At 43.2% G+C, this 10,672-nt stretch overlaps 1 protein-coding gene across 7 annotated transcripts in view; it reads left to right on the top strand.

Annotated features, from left to right (window-relative positions):
* tdrd12 (tudor domain containing 12) overlaps nt 1-10,556 on the top strand; it is a 30,583-nt gene extending 20,027 nt beyond the window's left edge. For all 7 annotated transcript variants that reach the window (XM_085165397.1, XM_085165403.1, XM_085165400.1 and 4 more), the window contains exons 28-37: nt 9-216; nt 913-1,005; nt 1,179-1,345; nt 1,442-1,684; nt 2,221-2,285; nt 2,838-2,910; nt 3,005-3,118; nt 5,581-5,734; nt 5,846-5,909; nt 8,621-10,556. In XM_085165397.1, the coding sequence (XP_085021523.1) occupies nt 9-216; nt 913-1,005; nt 1,179-1,345; nt 1,442-1,684; nt 2,221-2,285; nt 2,838-2,910; nt 3,005-3,118; nt 5,581-5,734; nt 5,846-5,909; nt 8,621-8,703 (1,264 nt within the window). In that variant the 3' untranslated portion in view covers nt 8,704-10,556. The remainder of the gene's footprint in view (nt 1-8; nt 217-912; nt 1,006-1,178; nt 1,346-1,441; nt 1,685-2,220; nt 2,286-2,837; nt 2,911-3,004; nt 3,119-5,580; nt 5,735-5,845; nt 5,910-8,620) is intronic.
* Nucleotides 10,557-10,672: the final 116 nt, after the last annotated feature.

Here is a 10,672-nt window from a genome sequence, read left to right on the forward strand (position 1 = left end):
TCTATCAGGGTGAAGCTCCTCTCTGTGCCCGACAGAGGCGGCCGGCTGTTTTTCAGCGTAGTCGCTTGCTTCATTGACATGGGAAAGGAGGAGGAGGTGAAATCCCATCAGATCCTCGAGCTGCCGGAGCAGTTTCACTCTCTGCCTGGACAGGCCGTAGAGATCGTTGTCTGCCGGGTCAAACCGATTGATTCTGAGACCAGCTGGCACCCCAAGGTTTCCCTTTCTCTCTTTGAAGTCATGTACACTCACAGCTACAGCCGCATTGTTATTTAACACAATCATTCATGAAGTTAGGATTAAAAGGATTACATCAGAGACAAAGTACGGGGCTGAGCAAGCTATCGAAAAGTGTCAACTATAATTAAGCTCCGATTTAAATTCCAATTAATTCCTCTGCTGCTTCCACCACTTCTCTCTCTCTCTCCTCTGATTTCTTCTTAGAGCTGATTGGTTGCAGAGTAGGCAGTCATTCATCAGCACTGGCATTATCTTTCTGTTGCTGTTGCATTTCTGTTTATTCATTATAAGTTGATCTGGGAGCTACTGACAGCCGTGAATCTTGCTTTGGGTACAAGAGGTTCATATCCTGGATGAGCCCCCAAACGTTTTACAGTCTCTATGTGCATGACGTAAGATGCCACCATGCTGTTTTAGGTCAACCAGATTTTTAATAATGAAAATATTGTTTTTTACAAAGAACAAACAGAAATAAGGGAGATGGCAGCCTTGACCAAAACAAACAGCTAAACTGCTAAATGTTCCTCTGAGATCTGGAGGCAATAACTCGTGCATTCTCTGACTTTTACTTCTGGTAGATAGATATTCTTCACCAGAGGTTCTCTTTCCATCTTAAGAACGGGACAAGGGAAAAAGAGTGTGTTTAATTTTCCATTTTTTTTGCGCCTGCAGGTTACCAGAGCCATCAGCCAGAAGATCCGCGGTCTTCAGCATCGAGCTCGAGTAGTTCTCAGCCTGGGAAACACAGTTTTTGTTGATCCAATGGTGATGTTTTACATTTTAAAACATCTCTACGTACAGCCATCTATACAAAGCTGTTAATATTTACGGTTTACAAAGCTTAAAAAGTCTGTTTTTAAGTGTGTCCTACCTGAGCTGGACTGGTTTTTAGCACCACCGGTTGTGTCGGGATTCCCTTTTTGTTTTCTTCCTTGAAGGTTCGGGTCACCCAGATTCCAGGAATGAAAACTGTCATCAATGAATACAACGTCCAGGCGGAGATCCTGAAGACCGGGATGGGAATCAGGAACCCGGAGCACGTGGACCTGCTGAGGGCGCTGTGTGAGGAGAACAGCAGCAGCGTGGATGAAGGTCACGTGTCCAGGTGAAGGGACAACCGACCAAAGTATTCACTCGAGGTTTGATCAGCCAATTCTCTTGAAAGAAGACTAAAGCAGCAGGTGTTTGTGGATTTTTTAAGGCTTGGAGATAATATTACATCTCTGAAGGATGTCAGGATCACAGCTGAGGAGGAAGTTCTGGCCAACAACTTCAAGGCTCCAGACCTTTCTCCACTAGAGCCAATGAGGTCAGGAAACCAGTCCCTGGTCCCAGCACCTACAGACCACCTGGTCCCAGTGTGTGATCAGAACTCCCAGTCAGAGAGTGAGGCTGGTTTTGGACAAAGAAACACTGATAAGAAGTCAGCTGAGCAGATGGAGAGGTTTGTATTCTTAAAGGACGAAAAAACAGATATTTTCCACCAAGCATCTGTCAGGTTTTAGACGACACAGCACAGGAAATGTTCTCGTATATACACAACCAAAAAAGACGTTTCTGTAGAGCTGCAGCTGTGTTTTTAACACTAAGCTGTGGAAACGGCGGTAGGTGCTGGACTGAATGTGAAACACTTGAAATAAAGACCTAATGAACGCAGGTAGTTTATTTGCAGTAGGATATACTTGTTGTCTCGGTTAAAAAAACATTTAGATAAGTAAGAAAAGAACTACAATCCAAGCTCTGTGCAAAGAAAGCTGTCATCACCTGAGAGCAGCTTACATGTGTAGATGAAAACGCATTAAACTCTCACAAAACAACAGAAATAGTCTCGGAGCACAAACCTCACTGTAAAGAGGGAAATTTCCTCTTAAATTCCATCCATGGACGAGGTCTTCCAGTTTTCTTTATTACTCTGGCTCGATGCTTATTATCCTTCAGGTGTTGTGTCTGACTTAATCTTTGTCATTCTCCTACACGCAGCACCAGAGATGGAGACGTTTTCCCATCAACCAGCTACACTGCTGCTCTGAACCTGCATGAAGAAGGTAAAAATATTACTTATTCAGTCCAAACTTCAGTAACAACAAAGACATCAAAGCTTTTCCAGGTTTTAGATGGGTGTGGCTGTTACCTTTGCCCATAAGAGACCGAAAATAATATATGAAATCCATCCTAAATTTTAAATACAGGTGTGTTAGTACAGTAACCTCACAGCAGCCATATTATTGGTCAGATAATCGCATTACAAAACTCCAACAGCATAAACACGGTGCAGAGGTCCAGTTCAGGTGAAGCCAAGCAGCAAGCTAGCTAGCAGCAAGCTAGCTAGCAGCAAGCTAGCTAGCAGCAAGCTAGCTAGCAGCAAGCTAGCTAGCAGCAAGCTAGCTAGCAGCAAGCTAGCTAGCAGCAAGCTAGCTAGCAGCAAGCTAGCTAGCAGCAAGCTAGCTAGCAGCAAGAGCCGCTCATGTTTCCATCCACCTGTCACTCAGGTCACGCCCCATAACAAATTACGTAAATGCAAAAAGGTTTTTTTTAATAATCTTTTGGCTACTCAGCATGTAGTTAAGTGTGTGTGTGGGGGGGGCACGTGTATACAGGTGTGCAGGAAGGTGCTGGTCAAAGCAGTAGGCAGCAGGTCATCAGCACAGGCTCTGATGACGCATCACGAAGGTAAAAGCTGGAAGAAGTCCCCACAGCAGCATCAGTACCTAAAGGTGTCGAGTGTCCAGAGCTTTGATTTTCGTGCATCTCCTGGTTGTTTCAGCTTCCACCCTCTGATTCGCTGGTTCCAGACGCCCGACTCTGCGATTGTCACCGTGAAGCTGGCAAACCCGGAGAACCAGCGCTGCGACTTCTGCTCGGACCGAGTCATTTATAGGTCTGTGAGATTCAGACCTTCAGTGAGCGCTTACCTATTTGGCATCACATCCAACATTCGGTGGAGCTTGTTATCTAGAGCACTTTACACGGGTGGGAGTGGGTACATGTTCACCATAACCAGCCTGCATGTGAATTACACTCGAGTTTAATCGTGAGCTGTGAAAACACTCAGTTCTGTTTGGTATCTGACGCAAAGTTAATCCGTTCTTTGGGTTAATGAAGTTATTTTGTAATCTATTCTGAATCATTCTCAGCCATTTAATTAAAAATCCATCATCTAGAGCAGATGTGCAAAATGTTTAGGCAGATACATTTGAAACGTTGGTACAAGGAAAAGTCCATCTCAGAGTTTATGTCCCATAATTGAGCAAATAGTTTCTGCTCCTGTTGTTTTGCACAGATTTAATTATTCCATCCTCCCAATAAAATGTTGTAATATCAGCGTTTAGTGTCACATTATTACAATTATAATTCTACAGTTAGCTTCCACGGTGCTACTTTTAAAAGGCATTCAAAGCTCATTCGTGACACTAGCAGGTCAAATATTCGTCTGCACTGCCTTCACTGTGTCATGGGGGATTTAGTCTAATCAGTCAAGTCCAGCCTGTCATCTTCATGGCCACAGATATCGCTCCAGCATGTCCTGGCTCTGCCCTGGGGGCTCCTTTCAGTTGAGCATTCCCAAAACACCTCACCTGGCAGGTGTACCGCTCCGATACTGAACCACCTCAGCTGTTTGTTTCGATGCAGCTCTACTCTAAATCCTCCAGAATGATTTCCATTCTCTGACCTTTCTGCAGCCTGTAGCCGAGATCTCATCTTTTCACTAACTTACCACAGCTCAACAAGTCCTGTTGTGGCTCCTTGAGCTTGTGCCTTTTGGCACAACCAGGTGAGCTTCTTGATCTTTATGGACCGGTTGCCACTTCCCCAGTGTTTCTGCGTCTGTGATGGTTTAAAGTCTACTCATTGTTTGTGGCCACAGGCGAGAGTAGGAATCTAAATTGTCCACTAAATGGACAACGTCACCGTCCACATCACTGCAGACACTGCACCAGTGTGTCATTTCTGCACTCATAAGACATAAACCTCTAAAAGTGCTGTGAACACTTCTGACTCCGTCTTCAGTTTGAAACCTTTCAGATTGTATTTTAGTCCATAAATGATGACACAGCCATCCTTTCTGGCTTTCTGATTGGGTATTTTCACATGACCTTTTTTTAAAAAAAAAGAAAACCAGCACATGAACCATAATGAATATTTAAAATTAAAAGTAAAAAGAAATAAATAGAAGATCGGCAGCCTTTGCAGATCTTACTCTGATTTTAAAAGTCAAGGTGCCAGACTGCTCTGTCATGTATAAAAGTCCTGTCACTCTCATCCCATCAGAAGTCAGCTGAGCAGATGGAGAGGTTTGTTTTCTTATGATTCAAAGGACGAAAAAAGAGACATTTTCCACCAAACATCTGTCAGGTTTTAGACGACAGCACAGGAAATGTTCTCGTATATACACAACCAAAAAAGACATTTCTGTAGAGCTGCAGCAGTGTTTTTAACACTAAGCTGTGGAAACAGCGGTAGGTGCTGGACTGAATGTGAAACACTTGAAATAAAGACCTAATGAACGCAGGTAGTTTATTTGCAGTAGGATATACTTGTTGTCTCGGTTAAAAAACATTTAGATAAGTAAGAAAAGAACTACAATCCAAGCTCTGTGCAAAGAAAGCTGTCATCAGGCTCTATGTTACAAAAAGCGCCTGAGAGCAGCTTACATGTGTAGATGAAAATGCATTAAACTCACAAAACAACAGAAAGTCCTGCCCACTCTCATCCCATCATCTCGAAGTTACTGAGCCGCTCCACCTTCCTCTGGATCACAGGCTGACCGCCTCGGTCAGGTCTTGCCCAGCCTGTGTCATCATGTTTCCATCATCAGTAAATGGCACTTCTCAAACAGCTGGACATGGCCCTCATAAATACAACAAATGACCTCACTGCTGCAGATCAGCATCCTCCTCCTCTGGGACCTTTCAGGAGTTTTTCAGTCTCCTTAGTCCGTCTTTAACTGCTTGTGTAACTGCTCTGGCCTCCCTGGTTGTGACTCCCAAGTCATTGACCCCAAAACATTAATGCGGATAGATGCTGTCTTCAGAGGTCCACAACATGGACTTCATCCACAACTCCACCCTCTCAGTCATCACACATTAAATCCTCTCTAAAACAGACTCCAGCCACTGAAGTTCAGTCCTGGACTGCTGTTTGCTCAGCCTGGACACGCTGCACCTCCTCTGGCTCCCAGTCAAGTCCTGCGTCTTCTGTAAAATCCTTCTCACTTTCATGGCCACGCCCCGTTTATCACCACCTCCCTATAAAATCAGACGTACTCTGTCTTACTGTATGTACTACAATAGATGACCACACAGAAGAACTGATTGCTCTCTCTTTGCTGATTGTGTTCAGTGGCAGCGTGAACGGTCGGCTCTACAGAGCTGACCTGGAGCTTCACTACGAAATCGCAGCTGACGTTTGCTGCTGGGAAATGAAATCCAATGAACCAGTTCTCAAACTGGTCAAGCAGCAGCCGGGAATCTGGGACAAACTCCTGAGAAACAAGGTACTGATTTAGTTTTCTTTGATTTACAGAAGAAATATAGGATCATCTTCACGTTAACTGTAAGCAAATATAGTAAAAGCAGCAATACTAATAGGATATTTCTTGTCCCAGAATATATTTGTGAGTTATGACATGGAGCACTTTGAGGGTGAGGAAGAGGACGGAGTGCCAAATGGTAAGATCCTGAAAGCCCAACGAAGTCTAAATGTGACTGTTATTGATGGAATCTGAGAACGTGAAACGCTGATGTTGGGGATTCTGGATAATGTGCACAAAAACAATGATTTGTAATCACGTAAGCCCAATATTTAAAACATTTCTTCTTTTTTTTCATATTTTTATTGAGAGACAAGTGTACATTAGTTTACAATGACAATACAAGTTTCAAGTTTTATTTGTCATATGCAAGTTAGCACAGGGTCAACATTGCAATGAAATGTGTTTGACGAGCAGCAGTCACTCAGCAGCATGATACAGTAGGAGAAAATATAATAAAATAAAATAAAATAAAATATAAAAATAGTAAGGAGCTAAATATTAGAGAGACATGGTAAAAGAGAAAAGATGACTAAATATATATGTATCTATAAATATAAATATATGTACACTAGTGATTAAATAAGAAAATCTTGAAAAGAAATATGACGGAAGGGCAGACGGGATATTGCACAGGAATGAGCAGCAGAAAATTACAGTATTGCACTTTAAATATAAATATCAATAACAATAAAGTGAAGTGACCAGTGCAGATTAAACAGAGTACTTGTGAAGCTGCAGCTTCTGAGTGCTGTGTTGTGTGTGTTTAAGTGTTGTGGTTGAGGTGTCGTATGGCTTGGTGGTAGAAACTGTTTTTAAGTCTTGTAGTCCGAGCAGACAGACTCCTGTAACGTCTGCCAGATGGTAACAAGAACAGCTGATGTGCTGCTGTGGTCCTTGATGATGCTGTGAGCTTTACGGAGGCATCGCTGGAGGTAAATGTCCTGAATGGCAGGAAGCCTCGTGCCAGTGATGTGCTCTGCTGCCTTCACCACCCTCTGTAGTGCTTTACGGCTGCTGGCAGAGCAGCTTCGTACCAAACTGTGATGCAGCTCGTCAGCAAGCTCTCGACTGCACACCTGTAAAAATTTGAGGTGATGTTGGCGTTCATGCTAAACTTCCTCAGCCTCCTCAGGAAGTAAAGCCGCTGGCGAGCTTTCCTGATAGCAGTGTCTGTGTGAAGGGTCCAGGAGAAGTCCTCGGTGATGTTGACTCCAAGGAACTTGAAGCTGCTGACCCTTTCGACCTTGACACCGCTGATGTGGATGGGCTGGTGTTCTCTGATTGGTCGTTTCCGGTAGTCCACTATCATCTCTCTAGTTTTGCTGATGTTGAGAGTCAGGTTATTTTCCAGGCACCACTCGTACAGCGCCATCACCTCCTCTCTATAGGCCGTCTCATCATTGCCTGTGATGAGGCCTATGATGGTTGTGTCATCAGCAAACTTGATGATGGTGTTGGACTCGTGTTTAGCAACACAGTCGTGTGTGAACAGGGAATATAGGAGGGGGCTAAGCACACAACCCTGTGGCGTACCTGTGTTTAGGATGAGTGATGAGGAGGTGTGCTTACCAACTCTCACCACCTGGGGCCTGTTTGTGAGGAAGTTTAGAATCCATCTGCAGATTGGTGTTCCCAGCCCGAGGTCGACGAGCTTCGTGGCAAGTTTTGAGGGGATGATGGTGTTAAATCTGTTCCCCTCACATATTTTGTAGTTTTTCTTACATGAACAGATACGATAATACACACACACAGGCTTAAATAAAATTGAAAAAACAAACAAACAAAACAAAACCTAAGAAGAAACCCAAAACAAACACAAACAACAAACCCCAAAACATACACACAAGAAAAAAAAAAAAGGGGGGGGGGGGGGAGAGATATATTAATCAGCTGATAGAGCGTTTAATGACTTGCAATAGTTTACGAAGGGGCCCCAGATACGATAAAATTCTCTGTATTTGCCCTTCGCCACAAGGCCTATCTTTTGCAATGTAAGAAATGACATCACATCTCTAAACCAAAAAGAAACTGAAGGTGGCTTTGAAGATTTCCAAAGGAGTAAGATGCAACGTCTAGCCAAAAGTGATGTAAAGGCTAATATTTTGAAGTGTGTAGGGTCGGTTAGACCAGTGTTGACTGGAAGCAAAGGGTCCATGCAGATTTGGGTCCCAAGAGCCTTGGAAAGAATAACTGAATACTGACTCCAGAAGCCGTGGAGTCTTGGGCAATTTAAAACATTTCTAAATAGTTTGGATGAGGACATCAGAGGTCTGGAGAAACGCAATGTTCAAAGCAGAAGCAGTGATGGTGGTAAAGTTGGTGGATTGGAAATGGAAAGCTTTGCCTTTGACCTCGGTGCTGCGCCCCCGCACTGCCACGACTCCCGGCTGTTTCGCCCTCGCAGACGAGAAGTCGAACAGTTTATGGAAACGTTGTCGGTGTCAAAATGCAAAAGATTATTGGTTTTTACAATAAAATGAAAATATTGATATAATGCAGAGAAACGTGTGCACAGGCCAGGCTGCAGACCTTAAATGTTCAGGAACGTTTCAGCTGCATGTTCAGACTGAGTGAAGCAAAGTCCATCGATCTTCCTTCACTGGTCCCAGTCAGGGTGACGGGTGTCTCGCTGTGTGCGGTGCTACTGTGATGCAACATTTAAAACAAACAGATATTTTCATATCATCCAGAGAATTTCTGCGTTTGTGATGTTTGATGTTGTCTTTGTACTGGTGTTGTTTTTTAACTGATTTTTGAATCATTGAATTGTGTTTTTATTTATTTCCCTTCAGTGTTGCAGCTCTTCAGCTTTAATGTTTTTACCCTGTTTTGTTTGTTGGTTGTCAGGTCAGTGGTTTGTGGAGAACACGGGTGAAGACGACTGGTATGGGAACTCGGAGAGCAGCAGTGAGAGCGACGACTTTATATAACATCCTCCAACCATCGTCATCCTCGGGGTCGTGGTGTCTGTTCTGTGACCTTTGACCTCAGTAATGTTTGAGGCTTCTGCCGTTTCAATGGGAGCAAATTAACTTGAGCACAGAGTCGGGGTTCCAGATTTACTGACACCAGAGTCCAGCTGCAGCGTTCCTCGCCGTCATGTCAGTGACAGGAAAAAAATTCTGTTTTCACTTTGATTTTTTTGCCCGTTGTTCTGAAACAGTCATGGTGTTCCCCCTCCGACGAGGTTTGTGTTCTCGAGCTGCTGTCACACTTCCTCTAAAGAAATGACACCCGTGCATCCTCCATTAGAGCTCCTGATGTTTTTGGTCATATTGTGAGGAAATACAGACGATCTGAAACCTTCATCCTTCAGCAAACAGAAAAAACATGGAACCAAAAGATTAACAAAACAGGAAGGGGTCGTGCTTTCAGGCTGTTGCTGCTGGTGTGACTCAGCGCAGCTTCTTGTACCAACAGACCGTGAAATGATTGGTTAGGATCGCTATCAAATGTCTGATTTAAGAAAGCTTGAAACACTTTTGCTTTAGTTTTTATGAGCAGTTTAAAAGGTCTTTTCTGTAAATTCATGTTTTTTATCGAGATAATTTCTGACTAAATGTTTGTGCTGACGAAACGTAACAGTAGAACGATTTGCAGGGATAACCAGCACCATGTGCAGAGATCTGTGGATCAACTGTCCCTTTAAATTGGTGAACGAACACTGGGGCTCCAAAGTACTTCCTGATGTCAGTCACATGACGGTGAGATGCTGATAACAGACTCTGGTGTGTGTGTGTGTCACAGGGAATATTGTAAGGTAAATGTAATATATGTAATGTATGTAATTAGATTTTTCTTTATTTCAAATTCTCGTCTGTAATTGGTCGCTTCGCCTCCATCGGAGCTTTTTATTGTGCAACAACAGCAAAGTCTTAAATATAAAGTTTACAATAAGAAGTGTACATGTATAAACTGACGGTGAGAATTTAAACTAGTCTAAGTTTTAGAGATTTGAGAGGGAGTTGTTTTACGTTTGAAATGAAAATGTTCCTTTTTAAGCTTAATTTTACAGATGATTAAAAATATTCAGTGAGCTGACAGTGCCGGCTGAGATTCGTCCCCCGTACGAGCGGCGCTTGTTCCATTTCAGATTCAGGTCGTGAGATTCTTATTTGTCGTGTTAAAGGGAGTCTTTACTGTTATTTAGTGCAGGTTGGTTTCATAGTGTTCACCCTGGGCTGAGGAGAAGATCACAGACGAGCAGCTGGAAGATGAAACTTTAACTTTTCCCATCGATTTTAATCAAACACTGGATGTGACTGAAGGGCCAACTTTGAGCTGATTCAGGTTTTCACACCAGTTCTGTGTTAACTGTTTATGAATTACACCCATTTTCTCCACAGTGGCCCACTCTGTAGATGATGATGATGATTCATCTGTAAACTGTTTCCATTTGTGAAGGCGTCGCGTGATCGTTGACCTTCACAGTTATACCTCTGCCTCCTCGTCGTGGAAATACCTCTGTGATCATCCACTGTGTTTGTCTCGCAGACACTCTGGTGCTGCTGACCTGCTCAGCGCTTTCCTTCTTTTTAAAGAAAGATCCAGATTGTTGATTTGATCCTAAAGGTTTATTTTTATTTATTTATTTTAGCCTCGCTCGCTTCCTTGATGGAGTAGTTCTGTGTATTTCATCTGCTCATGTTGTCATGGAAGGAGCCGTCTCATGGTGGTTGACTGTATGTAAATGGCTGTAATTCCTAAACAGTTGATGCAATACTTGAATCACTGAAAAGGAGGAGCTGGGACGGAGGCGGGTTGCAAAGTGGCCGTCAGTTAATTTTTTTCTGTTTCCTGTAAAAGTACTCAGCATTTAAGAATAGCTTTGTTAATTTTGGAAAGTTTCAAACTAAGACATTTGTAAAAACGACTCAACCCAGAAGATCTGCACTCAGC

The sequence above is a fragment of the Neolamprologus multifasciatus genome, chromosome 7 (genome assembly GCF_963576455.1).
Source record: "Neolamprologus multifasciatus chromosome 7, fNeoMul1.2, whole genome shotgun sequence".
NCBI lineage: Eukaryota > Metazoa > Chordata > Actinopteri > Cichliformes > Cichlidae > Neolamprologus > Neolamprologus multifasciatus.